Below are 23,239 nucleotides of genomic sequence, written 5' to 3' on the forward strand. Positions count from 1 at the left end.
TAATAAAATAAGAGTTTTTATTCCTGTCTCACTGATGAAGAAAAACATGTTCAGAGACATTAAGGACCCTGCCCAGGGACAAATTGTAGTTCTCCCAGGCACATGGAAGGGAGCCTCCAGGTGGTGTGGTGCATGATCAGCAGATGGCTCTGGGGTGGAGGATTGAAGCTTCTCACCCAGAAGCAGGGAGAGCAGACGGTACCAGGTGAGGTGATGGCGTCTGCACAGGTGGCCAAGCTGCAGGTGATTGAGACGTGCCTGCAGACCAGCAGCCAAAAAACCAACGTTCAGGATAAGGGAAGAGCAGAAAGGTCAGGTTGGTGGTTTCATCGTGGAGCCAGGGGACCTAGAGGACAAAGAGAAGAGGAGGACAGGAAGGCAGGGAGGGGTCCGTCTTGATCACCGGGGTGCTTTGCCAACAGGAAGAAGATGGGGGAGGAAGACCAATTTGGAGGTGTGAAGGAGGGAAGAGTAATGTGCTCTAAGTCTTGGTGGGTTGAAGGTGCCAGTGGGGCCTCTACCTGGAAATAGGTGATAAATACCTGGAGTTACCCTCAGTCGTGGGTGTCACTGAAGTCATGCAAAGGGATGACATCTTTTGAAAATTGCAAAGGCTTGGAATAGAATTGGAAGAAAGGACTGTGTGCGAAGGTGGAGGGCATGGCTGCTTTTGGTTCAGAGAGGGCCTCTAAAAAGTGAGTGTGGTCAGAGTAGCTCCATGCCACACCAGCTGTGCTCCAGGCCTGGCTGTAGCTGTGACGAGAGTGCAGGGGGAGACACTTCTCAGAAGAGGAAGGGAAAAAAGGTTGTAGAGGCAGGGGAGCAAGGGCAGCAAGAGCTTTTAAATGACCCTGGAGCTCTGTGATAGTCAGCTTTCCATTACTGTAATAAATACCTGAGATAATCAACTTTGAAAGTGAAAAGGTTTATTTTGGCTCATAGTTTTGGAGGTTTCAGTTCATGGCACTGAATTTAAAACCTAGCAGTAACTTCAAACCTCCCACTAAGCCCCACCTATTAAAAGTTTCCACCACCTCCAAATAATGTCACTCTGGGGAACAAACCTTTAACACATGGGCCTTTGGGGAACATTCCAGATCAAAATTACAGCAAAATTTCTGTATCGTTGTATGAAGCAGAGTGGAAGAAACCAGGGGACAGGCATTTATTTACTCAGGGGACAGACATTTACTGTTTGTCATTTATTAGAGCTTCCAGGTTCTTAGTAAATATCCATTGCTTGATCACATAGGTGCTTTACATAAACTGTCTCTGCTCTTCATAGATATCTCAGATGTAGGTACCACTGTGTTCACTCATCAGAAAAGAAAATAGAGGTTTAGAGGGATTTAGTGACTTACCCAAGATCACACAGCAGGCTAGTAATTCAGATTTGAGCCTAGGCCTGTGTGACTTCTTGGCCTGTGCTCTCTAAGAACAAAAGCTTTGGAGAAGAAGATGGTTGGGGAGCCCCTAGGGTGGGAGAGAGGGCTTGGAAGAGGTTCTATACCCTTAGGGAGGGCTGATGGCCCATAGCCAAAGGTGTGCCTGGCCTAAAACAGGACCAGGTCTCCCACCACTTCACAAATGACTTCCCTCAGAAGGGATCTTTTTGTGGATGATGTGAACTTGTGTTTAAACAGAGGTTTTACAGTGAAATTTCAGAAGTAATGCAAAAGGAATTCATATGTGCTCCTGTGGGGGTGGAATTTGGGAGTTGGTACACCTGTCAGTCTCTAACTTCCTCCTCATAACTGCTCCCCCACCCCTGCTTCCTGCAGCCCCGAGGCCCCTCCACCCCCAGAGCCCACTTGGGAAGAGCAGCAGACAAGCGTGTTGCATCTCGTGGGGGACAACTTCCGGGACACCCTGAAGAGGAAGAAACACACCTTGGTCATGTTCTATGCTCCTTGTAAGTAACTCATGCCCCTGAGGGGTGAGGCAAGAGGGGCTGCTCCCCAAACCAAGAATGCATACCGTGCCCCACCCCCCAACCCAACTGGCTTTCACCACATCCCCAGGGACCAAGACAGCCACTGGTCAACTCGAGAATCACTTGCTAGGATCCAGGCTCCCTGGTTTCACCCCAGGCTAAGAGGGCCTTAAACATCCAGCATCTCCCTTTGTCAGCTCCCTGGGGCTCTCACCCTCATTTGGGGGGCTCCTTTTTCAGTGTAAAGCCTGTGCTTCTCTCTTTGGTGGGACCTAGTCTCCTCCCATCCCAGGATTCTTTGTGCAGGCTCTTCCTTTCCACCCCTCTTCCTCCTCCTCCTCCAGGCACTGTCTTCACCTTTGGGACTTTGGAACTCCTCATGACCTTCCCAATGGGTCTGAGCCATTTGGGTTTAACATTGTGGTACAGGAACAGGCACAGTCACATCCCAGGTCCCTTGTGTTTCTCATTTTAATCAGAGCTTAAGCTAAGGATGTGACAGGTCTGCTCACGTGGGTGTTTGTGACCTCGGGTTTTTGTGTATTCCCATTTTGAAGTTGTTAATTGACACTTAGAAGGAAAGGTTCTTAGAATTTCCCACTGTTCTGTTGCCCTTCTCTCCCTCCCCCAGGTTACAGCTCAGCTTAATGGAGTGAGGATAATAAAAGCTGCTGTCTACGGAGAAGCCAGGCAGCTCAATCCAGTCATAAACCCGCTCAGTTGTAGCCGGCCCTCCTGTTTGCTCCCCTCCTGCCCCCACTGTTCAAGTGGCAGTAATCTGTAATGCCTTCTCACGCTCGCTGTCTGGGAAGGGCCACTGCCTGGGCCTGGCAGTCCCTGGCCTCAAACCCCTCTCTCTGGTGGCCAGTGGCGGGGGCGGGTGGTGGCAGGGGGCAGCTTTCCTGCCCCTCAATTTCCACCTCTTCTCAGAGCAGTACTTGTTCTCTCAGTTCCTTATAGAGCTTCTTTCTCACTGTCCTCATCAGTCTTGGATTTTGAGAACATCTTCCTTCAGGGCAGAAGAAGGCAGAGACGAGACACCCAGGAGAGGCATGACCTGCTCAAGGCCTTGTGTCGAGTTAGTGGCAGGCCCTTCCTCTGCCAGGCAGCTCTCTGTCACAAGCACTATTCAGCAAGAGTTTTCTTAGCAAGTGAGCACCTGGCTACAGGAGTCCTTGACCAGCTTCCAGGCAGGTGGACATCACAAAGTACAGATGAAATGCTTTCTGCCAGCAGTTCCTGTCTCTTCACCCAGACCTCTGAACCAGAGCCAGGCTTTTCCTCTGCCTCTCTCTGGTGCGTCCTGACTGAGGGACCCTCATGATAGACCTAAGGCCCCACTAGACACTGGAGCAGACAGGCTCCTAAACCTCAAGGATGTCTGAGGTAGAGACTCCTTCCCTGGTGGGCTGTAAGATTCACGTTCCATTCTTCTTTCCTTCTTTGATCAAACAGCGACTGTGTTGGGCAGCGTTGTCGCCCATGGTACAAAGAAGGAACCATGGATGTCCTTGCCAGGCCTCAGGGGCCTGTCTACACTGACAGTCCTTTCAGGGCATTGTCACTCAATGACTCACTTTCTGGCAAAGGCTCAACCCTTAGAGTTTTCCCATCTCTCTTTTGCCCTTTTCTGTCCCCAAATCTTGCCTCAGAACTCCTAGGTGTCACATCTTCATCAGTGTCTGTGGGTTGGGGGTTGGGGGACAAGGGAAGGCCACCTATGGACAAAGAAATCTTTTTTTCAATGATAAAAATAATGTGTACTTATGTACATTACAGTATACTTAAACTCATTTATATAGAGAGAAGCTAGCTGGGCACTGCGGTGCACACCTGTAATTCTAGCTACTCCAGAGGCCAAGGCAGGGGAATTGAAAGTTCAGCCAGCTTGGGCAACTTAGCAAGACCCTGTCTCAAAATAAAATTTTTAAAAAGGCTGGGGATGAAGCTCAGTGATAGAGCACCTGTCTGGCACGTGTGAGGCCCTGGGCTCAATCCCCAGTACAGGCAAAAACAAAAAAAAAAAGAAAAAGAAAAAAGTTTAAACACTGCAGCATTGCAGAAAGTTCAAGCAGTACAGTCAAACACCTGATGAGGGTGAAGCCAAAGGCAGAAGCTGACCCTCACATCCTGCCCCACCCCCTCCTGCTGCCCCGCACTCCACTGTCTGCCTCCCCCACTCCACGGTCATCACTTCACCGCTCATTAGTCCCCCACATCCCTGCTTCCCCATGTCCTCACACCCCCACATTACTTCATTCCTACATTCCTGTGTCCCCTCTGTCACCCCCACATGCTGCCCCTGGTTTCCACTCCTCTTCCTCCTGCTGGGTCATTGCCCTGTGCCATGTGGCCCAGTCATGGGGACAGCCCTTCCTAGGCCAGCTTGGCCAATCACTGTGGGACTTTCCACCCACCTCCCCACTCTTGACTCCTCTCTCCCCACTCTTCTCCACAAGGTGGGGTGCCTTTTTTAAAAAGCCCCACTTTTTAAAAAGCGTGCCTCCCTGATCCACCTGCCACCTCCTGGAAACATCTTCACATGCTTTCCCCCCATCCTCCCCTCCAGTTACTAATCGGCCGTGCTCTTCGTTTTGGATAATGAGAAAATGAGATGCAACTGAGGCCATTAATCTAAAGCCCAGATATTTTAAATTGATGGTACATACATTTGCACTAAGCTGACAGTTAACATTTATACTTTCAATAGGCAAAGAGGTTAAAAAGTGAAAATTAATAGTGAAACCAGATTTTGAGGGTGGAGTAGGTTATTTTCAGCCAGCCTAATACTGTTTGTGAGTGCACAGGGACCTGTAGTTGCCTGCAAGGTTAGCCTTTGACAAACATTGTTAACCAATAGTTAGGGTTCTTTAAATGTTTTGAAAATTATATAACATCACTCCTTTATAGTATGACATTTTCATGAATTTGCGCTTTTTGTCCCTCTGTTAGGTCAAATTAGCTAAGCGTTACTTGTATTTGTCATTTTAGGCAATCAAAAGGAATCCATCTGGTATCTGCCGTGTGGGCTGTGCTAGGTACTTTTTCTCATTTAGTTCTGATATGACCCATAACCAGCCCAGATCTCTTCTGTTCCTTCTGTGTCAGATGTTGGGGAAATCCCTCTAAGCCCCCTCCCCACCACCCCCAACGCTGTTCTGGTCCAGCCGGCTACTCTGCCAGCCTGGCCATATGGCCCACCCACCCACCTCAGAACATAGCTCAAGTGCTATGTTCTGATTAAATTTGTAGCCTAACCTTAATTTCGTTTCACAAAACCCTTTGAAATGCCAGTCATTATTATCTTACTCTAAAAAGGAGAAAGCAGAAGAGCAAAGCTATTTCTATTCCCCACCACGTCATCCGCTTCCCCGAGGCGGGGACATGCAGGCTGTTTAGCAGGAAGTTGTGGCTAGAGCCAGGTCTCCTCCTGGAGCCTGTGGCCTCTCCCACCTGTTTTGATCAGAATTAATTACCACAGTCAGGGTCAAAGCCATTCTGTCCTCTTGGCAGTTCTGTTCAATAGTATCTGGGGAAAGGTGAGAGAGGAGGTTGGTTTGGGTCCTGATCTTTTCACATTGAGGGAAAGACCAGAGCAGCCTGAAGCTTCCTGGGCTTCTGTGACACTTGAAGAAAGTGGCCACAAACAGTCCTGCCCTGCACCCCAGATGAAGGGACTCAGGATGATGCACAGACCAAGACACAAGACCACCAGGGAAGGGCACATGTTTGCGGAACATCACAGGCCTTCATCCACTCTGACAGGCCTTTTCCTGGGAACAGGAAGTGTCTGGGGCCTTGAGGATGGCTTTTGACTCGCTGTAGTTCGTCTTCCTTCCTAGGATGTCTTGAGTCCTGTCCTGGTTTCCAGGTCAAGGTGTAGAGCAAAGTGTGGAACTTTCCAGGAATATTGAAGTTAGCAGTGGAGCACGAGCCGTGGGGGCTCAGGCAGAGCGGTTGCCCTGTCCCCTGTCTTTCCCAATGCTACTTCAGTGTCGCTTCATAATCATGAAGTGGAGAGATTTTTCTGTTATCCTGGGGCAAAAGAAGAATGTGACAGGCTCAGGAATCCTGAGCACATGTGCTTCATTCCTGAACCCAAAGTTCCCTCTGCTCCCTGGATCAGGTTCTTCCCAGTCTTAAGGGCAGCCTCTGTGGAGGAATCCTGGAGAATAACCACAGCGAGCTACCTCTTGCAGGTAGATGGAAGGTCATGAGGCAGGAGCACACTGATGCTTGTGTCAGGGACTCCTGAAAAGCCCCATGCCCACATATCAAGCAGGGGGTGTTTTCATTAGCAAGGTTGACACATGGACCCAGATGGTGGGGTGGGCAGGATGTGAGATTCCTGGAAAAACCTCTGGAGGTTCATGGAAGTGGCCCTGGCTCTGCAGTCTCAGTGTGTGACAATCTGTCCCCTCTCACACAGGGTGCCCACACTGTAAGAAGGTCATCCCATACTTTACCGCCACTGCTGATGCCTTCAAAGATGACCGGAAGGTAAGAATATCCCCTTCATTTCTTGTCCTACCTCCATCTTTGCCCTGCCATTCATTCCTATACCTTCTTCCCTACCAGTCAGGCCCCTGTCCCTAAATAGGTGCAGTTTTGCCAAGGAGGTTCTTTGGGAACTGGGACATTTTTTTTCTTTATAAGGCAAGACAGAGGAGGCTGGATTTGTGCTGCAGATTCCACTAAGAGAGATACACTGAAGCGTTACAGTGCTGACTTGGAGGAGGGAGAGTAAAAAGGGTCATATGTCTATTTTTTTACAGTAGGGTTGTAGTCATGCATCACTTATATAATTAAAAATACAAATAAAAAAACCCACAAAAGTCAAATGGAGGAGAGCCAGGCCATGCCAGTGGAGCCTCATCCTTCCTGAGCGAGAGGCTCCTGCAGCCGCCAGCTGATGAAGCATAAAATTAACAAGCTGGATCTGCAGATTGGATTAGGATGCAGGCACCAGGCGCAGCCCTCAGGCAGCTCCAGCAGCCAGGCTGCCACTGGGAGAGGGCAGTTTGTGGCCCCTAGGGCAAGACAGTTCCAGGACTCAGGGAAGTTCCATGAGCCCCAAGTCCTTGCATTCCCTTCTTTTTTTGTGGTGATGCGGACAGAGCCCATGGACTTGCTAGGCACGGGCCGTGTCACTGAACCCCTCTTCCCCATCCCTAGCCTTGAATTCCCTTCTCATCTTCCCAGTGAGTGGGCTGGCAGAGATGATTGCGAAGACTCTTCCCAGCCCTTGAACTCAGCCATAGCAACCTTTTACCTAACAGATCTCAGAAGCACAGGGCAGGGCAGGACCCACGTTCCCACACTTATGCCCAGAATTGGGGGTGCTGCTACTGTTGCCTTATTTTCACAGGCAGAATCTTCAGGCTGGACCAGGGCAGGGAGACATTCGGGCCAGGCACTCACTAAGCAGAGTCACAGACAGCATACAGACCAAGCAGCCAGAACAGGGTTCAGCCGAGGTGGGGAGGGGCACCCGTGAAACAGAGATAGATTACCATCCTAGTGGCAGGCCTTCAGCTGCTCTTCAGGCCCATGGAGGCAGAAATACCTGTACTAGGATCACCTGCACAGTCCCAGAGGGAGCACAGAGATGTGTGTTGAGAACTTTCAGGGATAGTAAGCCAGAGAAAGACAGGCACATACATGGAGGGTGGGAACAAACTAGGGACCACATTCCCACTTAGACTCAGACCTTGGGGCTCTTCCCTGGAGTCAGGGAGTGCTACTGTCCCCCATAAGTCCTGGCTGTGCCCTTGAGGCATCCCTCATCCCACCAGGAGGGAGTATAAAGACCTGCTGCTTGTCCCAGATTGACAGAGGTATGGCAAGAAGGGGCATCCTTGTCCTGTCTCCTTCACCGTCCCCACCTACTTGTGACACCCAGGCCCCGTACACACCACGGGGGCTCCAGAGATGTCCAGCACAGCCCAGCTGCCCACTCTAGGACTGAAATAGCTGTCACTCCACATCAGCTCCCATCACCCCTTACTAGAGCACTGTGCTCTGGGACAGACAGAATAGCTGAGGTGGCTAGTCTCCCTGTCCCACTTGCTGCTCAGATCTACTCAGCCTCCAGGAGATCTGGGAAGGGATCCTGGGGATCACTGATGAATAGAGCCTGGGCTGGCTTCTCTCAGGAGAGATACCAGGGGAGCCAGGAAACCCTGGAGGATGGCCCTCTCTACCCACTGGATCACTGCTGGGACCATCTGGGACCAGCCTGTCCTGTGGCCTGACTCACCTCACAGTGGGCTTACCAGGCCCACAGTGGGCACCCTAGAGCCAGCTTCCCTCTTCCTCATTACCTCTCTGCTGATGCAGAGGGTCCCCATTTCCCTTCATGCCCTGCTTCTCTTGAACACTGATATTCCTTAGCTTGATTATCTTCAGGTGGGCCAGTAATGTTGCTGGCCTTTTCTTGGGTTCTTTCTCTCTGTCCTCTTTCCTCTGTCCCTCCTTCCTATTCCAAGCCAGGGATCACTGTCACTCAGCAGCCTGCCCACCTGAGGTTCCTGTAGGCAGCACAGTTATCAGGGCCAGCATCTGGCCTGAGGGCTAAGGTGACTGTGCCCATTCTGTGCTCCAGGCATGGTGTACAATTGTGGGATGCCATCCTGCAAATGTCAGATTGGAGGCTCTGGGGGATGCTTCCCGAAATCAGTGATTTTGGAAAGCTGTCCTGGCCACCAGCTTTTCCCAGGTGTCTGGGAACCACTGGCCTGTCCACTCCCCTTTTATTCATGAGGTATCAGAGTCCAGAGAAGAGCTGTATCCCTTGCCCAAGGATATCCAGCCGTTTATCGACAACTAGAACTGGGTCTCCAACTCCATTCTTCCTGCCACCGCCTGCTGCCTCTTCTGAGCTGGAATTGTTTTTTTTTTTTTTTTTTCCCCACCCAGCAGCCAGTCCCAGTTCCTTCCCCAATCAATATGCAGTTGGTTCTTCACTTCCATTTTCATAGCCAAAGTCAATATTAGCTCCTGCAGAGATTTATTTTACTGAATCAATAAAGCTGTGTGAGGCAGCTCATATTTTAGCTGGGGAGCCTCCACCCCCACCCAGGAGCTTACTTGGGGGCTTTATCAGTTGACACACTGTTGGAAAAAGGGCTGCAGACTGTTAGCCTTGGAACAAATGGTGTTATTGAAAGTGCATGGAGGACAAGGATCCATGATGGGAGCTGGCGGGCCAGAGAGGAGCCTGGGAACCACTGGGCTGGTTAGGAAGGGCTCACCTTTTACTGCACTTAAAGGTGTGCCCAGCTCAGTGCGGGATGGGGCCAGCCACAGTGTGAAAGTCACCTTGTGGGGAGGCCGGGAGGCAGCAGGCACCCCCTCTGTGAATGCCACATCACTGGTGTAATCTGGCTGTGTCGTGTGGGCCCTCCTGTCATAAGGCTGGCCCTTGCCCATCAGGAGTAAAGAAAACCTCCTGAGGGCAGGGACTCAGTGGCCCTTGAATTCCCCGCAGCCTTGACACCTTAGATCCCTATAAATATTATGTGTCTGCTGGTGCCTGAGTACTGTTCTTCCACTAACAGCATTATGTCATGTAGTCCTCACAATAACTTAATGGACCAGGCATTATTATGGTCCTCAATTTACAGAGGAGAAGACAGAGAGGTTAAATGACCAGCCCTCGGTTCCTGTGCAGGAAAGGAGCAGAGTCAGAATGGAATACGCAGGCATTGTGTGGTTCAACCCGCCCAGAAGACGCCTTGTGCCTGGGGCCCACGTGCATGCAGGGGATATACTTGGGAGATGGTCTCAGGAATTCCCAGAGGGGATGGAGGAAGAGCCAGGAAAGGAAAGAAGCAGGTAATAGGTAGATAGCAGTGGGAAACGGAGGCCTAGTTCCCTGGAAGACCTCACCAGGTGGATGCCATTCAGAGGTCCAGAAAACCAGAGTACTTGTCCTTGACCCCTATCTGTCACTGGCCTCAGTCCAGCTCCTTGGGGCAGGAAAGGAGCTCCCAGGCTGTGGCATGTACTGGGCTGAGAGGACCTATCAGGACACTTGACATTGTACCCAGGAATTCATGCCAGCTACCATAGAACAAACCCAGAAGTCACAGGTGTCTATACCGTGGCAGGTGATCACCCAGAGCCTGGTGGGTCCAATGGACCAGGCATTGGGCGAGTGAACCGGGGAGCATTGAGAAGAGGTTTAGTCTCTGCCTTCTTCCCAAAGAATGAGCTGTCTCTCCTCCATAGAAAGTGAGTGTGTTCCCCTTTGCAACTAGAAGTTACATTCTGTGTCTGCAGTTGGTGGTGAGTGTAAGGGATTCAGAAGAGGTGCACATTTTTAATTTAGTAGATTTATAAAACCATACAGTATGTTTCCAACAGCTCCAGGGCATGTATACAAATTAAATTCATAATTTAAAGTGGATACAGGGAGAGCAGCAGCCTGGAGCCATGTTCATGAAACACTCCCACAGCCTAGCAGAGGAGCTGCCACCCTTGGCCAAGGGCTGGACACAGAGGGCCCTTTGCTGCCAACTGGGTAGAGGCAAAGTCATGGACATGCCTGTCCTGAGAAATGAAACCCTGCATTGGACAACCCAAGGAGCATCTGCTTCACCTTTCTAAATAATTCAGAAAACACTTTGGAGGATGAGCTGGGGTTCTCAGAAGCCTGTCAGGACCCGCTGGCCAGCCTGAGTGAAGCAGGCCCCACGCTGACTCTGGTGAAGGCCACAAGCCTCGCCAAACGAGGCAACAGTCTCTCCACTCCAGCCTGTGGGAAGGCAGGGCAGGTGCCATCAAATCTTCTGATGCTTAAAAAGAAGCTGGAAAGCCAAATTTTTATATTAAATCTTCTGGCTCCTTTCTCTGTTGGCAGCTAATTCAAATTTATTTTCTTTTTAAATTCTATGTGGGCCAAATAGAATGGGACTGAGAGCCAGCTATGGATTGTGTGCAGCAAGTTTGCAAACTCCCCTCTAAAAAATCTTACCGCATAGGACATTTGGTGGTCAAAGAGGCAGTAGGAAAGCATGAGGTGAGGAAGGCAGGTGTGGCTTTCTGGTGGCTCCAGGGAAGGTCGCACCTCATTCCCCTCTCTGCCTGTCAGTCCTGTAGCTTATAGAAGCCAGCTTACCCGGGCACAAAGTAAGTGATCAGAAGATGTGGCCTTTGATGGCCTGCAGAGCTGTCCACCTAGAAAGGGGGCTCATCCTCATGTGAGTAACCAGCAGCCAAAGCACCATGAATCATGGTTAGTCAGCAGTCTTAAGTAGACTCACCAAATCACAAACTTCTTCACAGCATTCACTGGGCTCCAGAATAATCTCATTTGTTATGTGGAAGATATTTAATGACAAGTCTTTGTCAAGGTCACCTTTGTACCTGTTTCTTTGTGTTGCTGTGACCAAAATACCTAAAACAACCTAGAGAAGAAAAGTTTGTTTGAATTTCATGGTTTCCACGGTTTCAGTTCACAAGCGGTTGATTCCATTGCTGTGAGCCCAAGGTGAGGTAGAACATCATGGCGGAAGGATGTGGTAGAGGAATATTGCTCCATTCATGGCTGCCAGTGAAGCAGAGATGGGAGAAGGGATCCCAGGGAAGACGAACCCTTCCAGGGCAGCCCCCAGTGACCCACCTCCTCCAGCCACACCCCAACTGCCTATGGTTACCACCCAGTCAGTCCGTTCAAACTAGGATGGATTGATTAGGTTACAGATCACACAATCCAATCATTTCACCTCTGAATATTTACTGTGCATTAACACGGGAGCTTTGGGGGACACTTCATATTCAAACCATACAGTACCCCAGCACCTAGAACGGGCTTGGCACATAACAGGGCTTTAAAACATGTGAACTGGTTAGAGGACTTCTCCCTTTGTCCCCATCTGAATTTGCCTTTCCCCTTTTCCACGAAACTTCTGTATTGTATATTACCATTAATTGGCCCTTTTCCTTCCTTCTCCAGTTTGTTACCTTCACCAGAAAAGAAGTCCTCCATTTTTTGCTTTATACCCTCTTATTTTGAAAGAACAACAAATAAGGAAAAGCTATCCAGTGCATGGAATTTGTTAGATGGACAAGAAGTCATCAGTGGCCAGTTTGAGAACCTCTTTCTGAATGAAGACCCTGATTGCCTTAGTCATGCTAAACTCCTTCCCAGTTTCTGGAAAATCTCCTTTGGCTTTCTCTTCCTCCACCCTGCAGGCCTCGGCTCACGTGGTAAATGGCACAGAGTGCCTTAGCTCCACTGCCACCGTGGGCCATCTCTATCTTGCTCAGAGTCATGAGCTATCCCGTGTTGGGATTATCTGTTGACCCAACTCCCTCTCCAGGCGCTGAGCTTCTGGGGACAGAGCCTGGGTCTGTAGGAGTGACTGCTTTGACAGCTGCCATTCACTATCGTGCTGTGTCAGTTCCTGTGCACATCTACCTCATTCGAATTCTCTTAGTCTTCTGATATCCTGATAACCTAGGTAGTACCCCATTTTACAACTGAAGAAACTGAGGCCCCAAGACTAGGTCATTTTCTCTAAATCTTTTCCCTACCCCCCCCCAAGTACTTGGGATAGAGGCCAGGGGTGCTGTACCACTGACCTACATCCTTAGCCTATTTTATTTCTTTAATTAGCGCATTAAAGTTATATATAGTATCTGAGTTCATCCCAGCAAAATCATACATACACAGAATCTGATCACTCCATTTCAGTTCCTGTTCTTGCCCCCACCCCCGCCCCATCCTCCCCTGCATTCCACTGATCCTCCCCTTGCTCATCATTATCCTTCCTTGATTGGTACTCTCCACACACACATATAGGTAAAATTCCCTATGGTATATTTATATATGCACATAACAGGATTTTATAAAATTCATTCCGCCTTTCCTTTCCCATCCCTCCTTCCTCCCTGTCAATCTCCTTCTCCTCCACTAATATTCCTGTACCTTTATGAGACAGTCTCACTAAGTTGCTGAGGCTGGCCTCGAACTTGGATCCTCCTGCCTCAGCCTCCTCGATTGTTGGAATTATAGGTGTGCGCCACACATTTGATTCTCCAAGTCTCAATGTGCAGGCAACCCGAGATTTGCTCTTGGGAAATAACTTCCAAGCTCTTGCTTTTCACCTCAGTCCAGCACACACCACGCTGACCCTCATTGCTTCACCCCCTAGATCGCCTGTGCTGCTGTGGACTGTGTCAAAGACAAGAACCAGGACCTGTGTCAGCAGGAGGCTGTGAAGGCCTACCCCACTTTCCACTACTATCACTACGGGAAGTTTGCCGAAAAGTATGACAGCGATCGGACGGTGAGTTGGGGGAGCCGCTGCCCAGGTCTCTGCTGTTGAATCAGCTACTCAGGAGGCAGTGAACACGGCTCCCTGGGAACATCACAGCTGTAAGGCTTGGCACCAACTTCCCTCGGCCCCCAGGACCAGATAGAGCTACACACTGCTGCAGGAGTCCCAAGGGGTTGGCCCAGAGTCCTGCCCCCAGAACCGGGTGGATTCCTCGCGTGCTTCTTGGGGCTGGCCTCAGAGGCCAAGCAGAGCCTCCCTGTCAATCCTGCCCGCGCTCTGTGAGCTGGCTGAGTGGTGGGGAGGGAAGGGAACTTGCACTTTGGCCCAGGGTTTTAAGTTCCTTTCTCTCTCTCCTTCCCTACCCAACAGGAATTGGGATTTACCAATTTTATTCGAACCCTCCGGGAGGGAGACCTCGAAAAACTAGGGAAAAGGAAGGAGGAGTTGTAATTTCTGCCTCAGAGGAAGCTTTTCCATTACACTGTGAATGATACCAGTTTTGTTGTTCTTTCTGAATTTCAACGTGTTCTGAAGACAAAGTTTTTTATAGCCACTTATGGCCTTTTGTACAATTTTGAAATAAAATTGAACCATTTATCTGATAGTGTGGTTTATTTTTGCAGAGCTTTTACTAACAGGCTCACATGGAATGGAGACTCCCGTTCTGCTGTCCACGTCCTCCCGGGAGGGAGAGTCACTCCAGAGTCACATCTGCAGGGAGGGGGTTCCTGGAGGCATGGGGCGCTGGCACCTGCCAGTCATTTGACAGTGGAGCAGAGGAAGTGGACCACAAAATACCCTATGGGGAAAAGGCTAGTTGATGAGGTTAATCATGAAGGTGACCAGGGATCGGGATACCAAAGTAGCCGGAAACTGAGCCGTGGCTGCTTCTGTACCCTTGTGGTTTCCATTTGGGGAACTTACTTAGTGTCTCTTTCTCCAGCTGTGTCCATCTTCCCGCTGCATTCCCTCCCCACTCTTCTGCCAAAGAATATGAAGTTCCCATGCAGAGGTGAGTGCAGTAGCATATGGAGAGGGGTAGGGACCTTGCTGGCTGTTTGCTGTGCACACTGGCTGGGAGAGAAGGCAGATTCTCCATGGGCACACGGATGGCCTGTGAGCCGGCACCCACCCCAAGCGGCCACCGCAGCTTCAAACCTCCACACCGCGTTTTCCATGGCTGACACCTTACTCTGCCTCCTGTCTATGGACATCTCTCCTGACTAACTTGTCCCACAAGTCCTCCCATGTTCTGCAGCCATGTGTGACGCTCCCAGCCTTGTGCCCAGTGATGCAGCCAGAGCCCCAGCACCTCTGTGACGCATTTGTCACTCAGTGCTATTTCTCACACTGGTTCTTTTGACTGGTTTTAGTGGCCCTAGACTTGGATTCGTCAGTAGTTCAGAGAGAGTTGCCTATGCCACAGTGCTTGGTGGCCTTGTTAGAGAGCTGGCGTGCAGGAACAGCCCTCCTTTTCTGGACCTGACACCCTGCCCCTAGCCTTAGTTCTTCCTCCTGAAGGATCTGCTAAATAGAGGCCAGAGCCTCAGTTCCTCATGGCTGTGTTGACTGAGGGGCCACTATGTTCGGCTCCATAAAGTGACATCCAGGGCAGACTTTCTTTTTCCCTAAGCACCCACTTCTTTGAAGTGGCTCCTGGACATTCCCAAGGGTAAATGGATATAAAGGAAGCAGGGCCAGGGCTGTGGTGTATGCCTATAATCCCCACAGGTGACTTGGGAAGCTGAGGCAGGAGGATCACAAGTTCTAAACCAGCCTCAGCAACTTAGAGAGGCCCTGTCCCAAAATCAAAATGATTGGAGATGTGACTCAGTGGTTAAGTGTCCCTCGGTTCAATCCCTGGTACCAAAAAATAAAAATAAAAATAGAATGATAAAAGACAGCAGCATACATTTAAACACATTTACCCAGGTCCTCCTGAGAACCATGCACTGTCATACAAGGAGTCATTTCATCTTGACACAAGGTGCTATGGACCCATTCCTGCAAATCCCTCTTGGGAGCATGTATGTGGACGTGAGTTTCCTTAATTGGAGGAACATGTTTGCTTTTGTGTTAAAAAAAAAAAAATTGGAATTTTTTATTGTTGTTGTTTACAGTGCCATTAAAATCATGCCTAACAAAGGTCACTTCCTGACTGACTCTGGTGTCCGTCATCAAGGTGCAAGTTTTTCTGTTCATTCCGCATCTTCAAGACCACGAGGACCTGAAAACACCACAAAATGGCATCTTCTCCACACCCCATTGTTCACTATAGGGCCTTCATTCACCTGTCATGGGTTTACCGCGCGTCTGGGCGTGACCTGAGCAAGTTCGTCCCAGTTCTGGTGCGCTCCCTCCCTCACCACCACCTAACACCCCCCCCACACCACACCCTGTTGCCAGAGCCCTGTGCAGATTGAACCAGGGTCGTAACATCTGGATTAATTCTGTTCCCAGCCACCAAGCTTGACTTATTTGGGATCCACTGATTTTCAGTGCAGACCCTCTCCCCAGCCCCTGCTCAAGAACCTGTCATCACCGTCTGTCCCCAGGACCCTGCGTGTGTAGGCTGATTCTATAGGAAGTATGTAGGAGAGGACTGATCTCCATCTTCATTCTGGTGGGCTTGGTGCCATCTTGGCCTCTATTTCTGTCCCCGTCCTTGGGTCACTGCTTCTCTTTCAGGTCCCCACGGTCTGCCTTCAGCTGCCAACTCAACTCCGCAACCCCACACCTCTTGCCCCCAGAGTCCCCATCGCTCCCTACCTAAAGCCTTCGGAGTGGGCCCTCAACTCTTCTCACCTTCCCCATGTGCCCTTCTGTTTCTAGAGGTGTTTGGCTTCCAGAAACTGTTCCGTGACAGGCATGGAGGCTGATGCTTCTGGGTTCAGAAATCAGTTAGCTGCACTTCGCCTAAGAAGATGTGGAATCTCATCTGTATGCACTGCGCTCCGAGGACACTGAGGAAGACGGAGCCTATGGTTCAGAGGGGCCCCAAGGCCTGTCCCGGTGGCACAGAATGAAATGGGGGTCAGCCCTGCACTCTGGCAGCTCCCCAATTGAGAGTGGCTGGGCATCACAGGTCAGAACCAAGTTGTGGGCATGTGTGCTCTTACTGTTTACTTTTTTCATGAAGATTCAAATAACAAAATCCTTATTGATATTATGATATCGATTGATGTTAATGATAATCCTTAAGCTATGTGTGAAAACCAAATTACCCTTATGGCCCCACTGTTACGGGGCGCAACTTAAGAACAGACCGATCACCACTGAGAAGTCCAAATTTGAAAGTCTTCATTAAGCTGGCCAGCTGACTGTCTCACACAATGCCCCAAAAAATGACTGTTGGGAGAATAGCCCCAACCACAGGGTTGTAGGGGTTCTACCCCTAATGTAATAAAAATTACATTAATCACAAGTGTCTGTTGCTATGATTTGAAATTACACATTAACATCATGAGATCATGGACAGAGGGGGAAGTGGGTCAAAATGACCCTTACCTAGGTACAAACTAAAGAATAGTTACTAACATCCACACAATCACGGTTTGCATGGTACATTGTTTAGGAGCAATAGGAATCAAAAGAGAGCAATTCTTTACTACATAGGAGTCGCCATTGTATATTATTAAACATGTCACACCAAGTAACTGGTGATGGGTACAGAGGCGGGGTGTTCCCATGGGAGAAGTTTATTTCCTACATAACATGGAGTCTCAGAGCAAAATGGAGTCTGTTTAGTCATTTCCTTTAGAGTCTGGCCTAGAACATTCTCATGGAGCCAGATCTGTCAGCCCATCACACCACCAAATATATTCCACCCTCAAATTCCTTTAAATTTTCACACTGTGTTGCCCAATACGGCAACCATTAGCCATATAAGGCCGGCAGATACTTAAAATGCGGCTACTGCAACCCAGCATGAGTGTATCTGTGCCCTTTTTATTGTAAAATATACATAATATGAAATTTATCATTTTAACAATTTTTAAGTCTACAAGTCAGTGGTGCAAAGTATATTCCCGTTATTGTTCAACCATCATCACCAGAACTGGTTCATCAACCTAAACTGAAACCCTGTACCCATTAAACAATGACCCCCATCACCTCCTCCTCCCAGCCCTTGGTAACTACTATTCCACTTTCTATTTATACGAAGTCTACCATTCTAGGAAGCTCATATAAGCAAAATCATACAACATTTATTCTTTTGTATCTGGCTTATTTCACAAAGCACAGCGTTGTCAAGGGTCATGCATGTTGTAGCATGTGTTAGAATTTTGTTCCTTTTTAAGGCTGAGTAATATTCCATTGTGTTGAATGCCACATTTTGTTCACCTATTTATCCATCAGTGGACACTGGGTTTGTTTTTCACCTTTTGACTATTGTGAGTAATGCTGCTATGAAGGTAGGTGTACAAATACCTCTTTGATATCCTGTTTTCGATTGTTTTGAAGGTGGAATTGCTGGATCATATAGTAATTCTGTTGAATTTTTTGAGGAACCACCGTAGATGGTGTTTTCCATAGTGGCTGCACATTCTGCATTCCCACCAGCAGTGCACAAAGGTGCCAATCACTCCACATTCTCCCCAACAGTTATTTTCTGGTTTGGGTTGGTTTATAATAATAGCCAGCCCAATCAGGGTGTGGTGGCATCTCATTGCTGTCTTGAGTTGTACCTCCTTAATGATAAGTGACATCGAGCATCTTTTCATGTGTGTATGGCCGCTTGTATATCTTCTTTGGAGAAATATCTGTTCAAGTCCTTTGCCCATTTTTAAATGGATTATTTTGCTCCCTTGTAGGAGTTCTTTGTATACTCTAGGTATTAATCTCTTATTTAACATGTGATTTGTAAACATTTTCTCCCAATCTCTAGGTTGTCTTTTCACCCTCTTGATACTGTCCTGTCATGCACAAAATTTTCAATTTTGATAAAGCCTACTGTATTTTTCTTTTATTGCTAATATTTTTGGTGTTGTATCCAAAAAATCATGGTAAACTTAATGTCCGAAAGCCTTTCCCCTGTTTTCGTCTAAGAGTTTTATAGTTTTGGTTCTTAAGTTTGGTTTTTGATCCATTTTGATTTAATTTCTGTATATACTGTAAGGTAAAGGTCCAACTTCATTATTATTCATGTGGATATAAAGTTTTCCCAGAATCATTTGTTGAAAATTCTGTCTTTCCCTCATTGGATGGTCTTGACACCCTCGTCAAAAACCATGTGATTGTATCTGTAGGGGGTTATTTCTGGGGTCTCTTATTCTATTCCATTGGTCCATACATCTTATCTTTATGTCAGTACCACCCTAGTACATTTTGAAATCAAGAAGTGCGAGTCCCCACTTTGTTGCTTGTAAGAACATTTTGGTTGTTTGAGGTGCCCTTGAAACTCCATGGGCCTATGCCAATGATTGAGTATAGATTTTTGTTCAATCGCTGCAATCAAGATAGAGAACTGTTCCATCACCAAAGGTCTCTCCCATGCTACCTCTTCACAGTCAAACCCACCAACCCTCCCCACATGATGGCAGCAACTAACCTGTTTGCCATCTCTGTAATCATGTCATTTGGGGACTACACATACACACATACATACCAACACAGAGGGAAAACGAGAGACAAAATGTGAACAACCAGTGAATCTGAGCAGAGCATATGCAACTTTTTATAAGTTTGAAATTACATCAAAATAAAAAGTGCCCCAGGTCCCCAAAAAATTGCATGTGGAAAAAAAAGAGTATGCCATAAATGAATGAACAACTTAGCCACCCCCTTTAGCAGAGGATGGACCTCACTTTAACACTCTAGGCATCCTCGCTTCAGTGTGGCCAGCCCAAGGATCCCCCGGGGCCCCCACAGAGGGATGCCCATGGAGAGTCTGGCTAAGTGGTTTGCCAGACGGTGTCGCCCAGAGACATCACAGGCCCAATTCTAGGATCCACAGCTCAAGCTGGAATGAGGTGGTGCCCACAGGAAGACAAAGGGCCCCACCCAGGAATAGACAGGGGAGGAGGAGGGTTCAAGAGCAGACAGTAACAGTGCCCTGGAACAGGACCGGGGGCCCTCAGCCCACCACGCCAAGCGCAGCACTGACCAGCAGAGAGAGCAAGGATCTGCACGGCCTAGCATGAATATAGACTGTGCTCCCTGGCCATCATGGGAGGGTGGGGGACTGTATTCAACCCCTCAAATGTGAGATCTGGTCCACACGGGAGAGAACAACGAACCCCTCATCCAGATCTTCCATCTCAGTTGATCTCATCCAAAACTGTAGGCTCACTGTCAACAAAATCCATCAAAACTTTTCACAGGAAAAGACCAATCCTTTTTCCTTTTCATGGACTATTGTTCTTCACTGATTTCCAAGGTAATACATGCATTATAAGAAACCTTGACAAATACAGAAAAGCATGCTGAGGAAAATTTAAATCACACATAACCCTGCTACTCATCAATAACTATTGAATATTTTTTCACACATACAAATGAAAAGCCTTTTAAAAAATTTATAAAATACTTTGAGCATTTTTCTATATCATTAGATATTCTTCTTCCACATGATTTTTAAAGAATATATAGCAGAGTTTCCTAAACCAGGTTATCTTCCTTGTTGGGGCTTTCCTCTACATTACAGGATGTTTAGCAGCATCTCTGGGTGCCAGTAGCACCTTCCTGCTCTGCTGTGGGTTGTGACAACTAAAGATGTCTCCAGATTTTGTCAAATGTCCTTTGGAGACAAAATTACCCCTAGTTGAGAACCAATTGTGTGTGTGTGTGTGTGTGTGTGTGTGTGTGTGTGTGTGTGTGTGTGAGTGTGATACTTGGGCTTGAACCCAGGGATGCTTTACTGCTTAGCTATAATCCCCACCCATTTTTATTTTTTATTTTGAGACAGGGTCTCACCAAGTTGCTGTAGGGCCTCACTAAAGTTGCTAAGGCTGGCCTCAAACTTGTGATCCTCCTACCTCAGCCTCTTGAATTGCTGGAATTATAGGCATGCACTAGCAAGAATATGTTCATTTTGAAGGCCTGTGATACTTTTTTTAATTCCCTTCGGAAATGTACCTATATCCTTACTAAAAGTACATGAAGGCACCTGATCTCCTAAATTCTTGTTAACTCTGGAAATTATAATTTTTAAAGATCTTAGAAAATTTTATTTTTATACAATTACAAGTCACAATCATTCTGATTACATTTTATCTTGAAAATTCATCTTTGTTTTAGCCTGACAGGATGTTTTAGATTCTGTTCTTTCTCTGACAAGTTTTCATCTTTAACTTCATGTCATTTGCAAATTGGATAAGAATTAAAACATTGTAGAAGACAGAGCTTAACCTAGAATCCTGTAGCAAGCCAACAGAAATTTTCCACCAACCACTAGTTCAGCACCCCAGACAGTCATTCAGCAAATCCCTCACCCAGCTAACTATTCCAACATCCAACTCATTTTCCAACCTCTCCTCAGGGACACAATGAAAGATGATGTCAAATGTTTCGCTGAGGTCTGGATGTACTAATCTACCGCAGTTCTCTGGTGAATCAATCCAATAGCCTTGTAAAAAGAAAAATCATTCTACCTCTGCAGCTCTCCTTATAGTGTGCATGCATTTTTAACCCATTTCATTTAATATTTATTTATGCAAATCCCATCGTGCTGATGAGGAGGCTGAGGCTCAGGGAGGTTGGGCAACTTGTCCAGTGTCACAAAGGTGGTAAGTGGCAGAGCTCAGATACAACACCAACCTCTGATTCCACCAGGCTCCTCTTCTGTGACCAGTGAGAATTTGAAGAGGCGATGCTTCCTCCCAGGGATGCCTGCTTCCTTCCCATGTCCCCACTAATCACTATTTTAATAATCCAAATAATGCCTGCTCAATAAAGTCTTCCTTTCTTTGGCTGTGGGTAAGCCCCATCTCATTTTTCTTCAAGACTCTGTGCGAAATAACAAAAAAGCTTGTTACTTAGAGCAAGCCTGTGCTTTCCTTCAAAGTCTTACTTCATCTTGATTTTTTTACATTCTTTAAAAATTTTTAAAATCTTTTTTAAATCTTGATTTTTCAAAGTGTATTTGTATTTGATACATCTTCAGTGGAAAAAATAAATTAATACCTAACACACACACACACACACGTATACAGACATGCAGAGAAAGAGAAAGAAACTTCATTTTGTTATCTTTCAGTTTTTCACCCCAAAAATAAAGTCAAGTTGATGTATGTCCTTCCAAACTTTTTTAAAAATTATTTTTCTAATATCTTTTTAGTTGTCAATGGTTCTTTTATTTTATTTATTTATATGTGGTGCTGAGAATCGAACCCAGGGCCTCACACATGCTAGGCAAATGCTTTACCACTGAGCCACAAGCCCAGTCCAACCTTCTAAACTTTTTAAGGGAGGGTGTGTGTGTGTGTGTGTGTATGTTGTGCTGGGGATGGAATCCAGGGCTTCTCACATGCTAGGCAAGCACTCTACCACTGAACCACACCACACCCCATCATATGCTTTGTGTGTGTGTGTGTGTGTGTGTGTGTGTGTGTGTTTTGTGTGGACATGTATATGCATGTGTGTATATTGATATATAGATTCAGACAACTTTTCCATTCCAAGATCATGTATAAACTTGTTTATTTTCCCTGGTATTTAAAAATATCACTTTTATCTTGATTTAAGAAGTTAGAATCCAACATTTTGTTTTTCAAAATGGTTAGCCACTTGCCCCAACACCATTTTGAATCACTTATCTTTTTCCTGATAAAACATTATTTTTACCATACAATAAATTTTAAAATATGTTTTGGTGTTGTTTTCTGCCCTGTTCCCCTAATCCATTTATTCTCGTTTTAATTACTTTTTTTATTATTGTATTTAGAATTTTCCTGTTTTTGCAAATTTTTTTAAGTTTTCCATCGTGGATTTCAGTTCATTCCAAACAAAATTCATTGCCCATATAGTCAGCCTTCCATATCCAAGGGTTCCAGATCCTCAGATTCAACCAACTGCACATCAAAATGTAATGAGGCTAAGAGCATTGTATGTGTACTGTACATATACAGACTTTTATTTTCTTCTCACTATTCCCTAAAAAGTACAGAACTATGACATAGCATTTGCTTTATATTAGGTATTACAAGTAAAGTACATGGGAGGATGTGTGTAGGTTATAGGCAAATACTGTCCTCTCAATACATTGATCCTTCTCTTTGATGTAGGAAAAAGAAATAAGAGCTGGGGAGTTTGACTTTCTTTTCTCGTCCATCAACATTTTGTAATGGGCTCCAAGCAGACAACCCACATCTCTGTCCTTGAACCTCTTAGTCTGAACAGAATTAAAGCTGCCCTTTCATTGTTCCTAACTTTTTTCTGGAAGCCCCAGCGGGCTGGGCTTTCTAAGAACTCTCCTGGAGTTCTCTAACATGTGCCTTTGTTCTCTGTACTTTATGATCTGAGCACATCTCCCACTGCAAACCCTGCTGCCTTGTTTTATGTCCTTTTCTTTTCACTGAGATCCTTCCCATTGCAAAGTAAATAAATAAATAAATAAACACGTTTTTTGAGAATTTCCTCATCCTCTTGGGCCACATCTCCTACTCCTGTTACTGGACCCAAGTCCAGTTGCTTGCTGCACAATAAGCCAATTAAGTAGAGAAATTGTACTAAGGCAGGAAGGTGACTTTATTCGAAAAGCCAGCTCAACAAGAAGATGGACTCTTGCCCAAAGTTCATCTTCCTGGGAAGTTGATTTAGGAGTGGGAGATATAGGTGGTTAATGGGTGTTCCCAGACTGGTGGGGAGCTTCTCACAGTGGGTGGGCCATGATGCATGTGTGAACCTAATTGCCTAGTCATAAAATGCTTTTCTGTCCTCCAAATCTCAAAAACAAAGACTATTATTTCCTGAGACTACTCGCATCACTGATTAGTTTGCCCATGTGCAATTCCTGACATTACACAACAGGCAGGGTATAGAGGGTAGCTGCCCTGACACCCTCTTGCAGGTCTTCAAACTC

General features: G+C 47.0%; 1 protein-coding gene across 2 annotated transcripts in view; it reads left to right on the plus strand.

Annotated features, from left to right (window-relative positions):
• The window catches only part of PDIA5 (protein disulfide isomerase family A member 5), a 90,823-nt gene extending 77,008 nt beyond the window's left edge, over positions 1 to 13,815 (plus strand). For both annotated transcript variants that reach the window (XM_079155311.1, XM_079155310.1), the window contains 4 exons: positions 1,782 to 1,912; positions 6,363 to 6,433; positions 13,093 to 13,227; positions 13,588 to 13,815. In XM_079155311.1, the coding sequence (XP_079011437.1) occupies positions 1,782 to 1,912; positions 6,363 to 6,433; positions 13,093 to 13,227; positions 13,588 to 13,668 (418 nt within the window). In that variant the 3' untranslated portion in view covers positions 13,669 to 13,815. The remainder of the gene's footprint in view (positions 1 to 1,781; positions 1,913 to 6,362; positions 6,434 to 13,092; positions 13,228 to 13,587) is intronic.
• The last annotated feature ends 9,424 nt before the right edge of the window (positions 13,816 to 23,239 follow it).

This window comes from Sciurus vulgaris, assembly GCF_902686455.1.
Source record: "Sciurus vulgaris genome assembly, chromosome: 10".
Taxonomy (NCBI): Eukaryota; Metazoa; Chordata; class Mammalia; order Rodentia; family Sciuridae; genus Sciurus; species Sciurus vulgaris.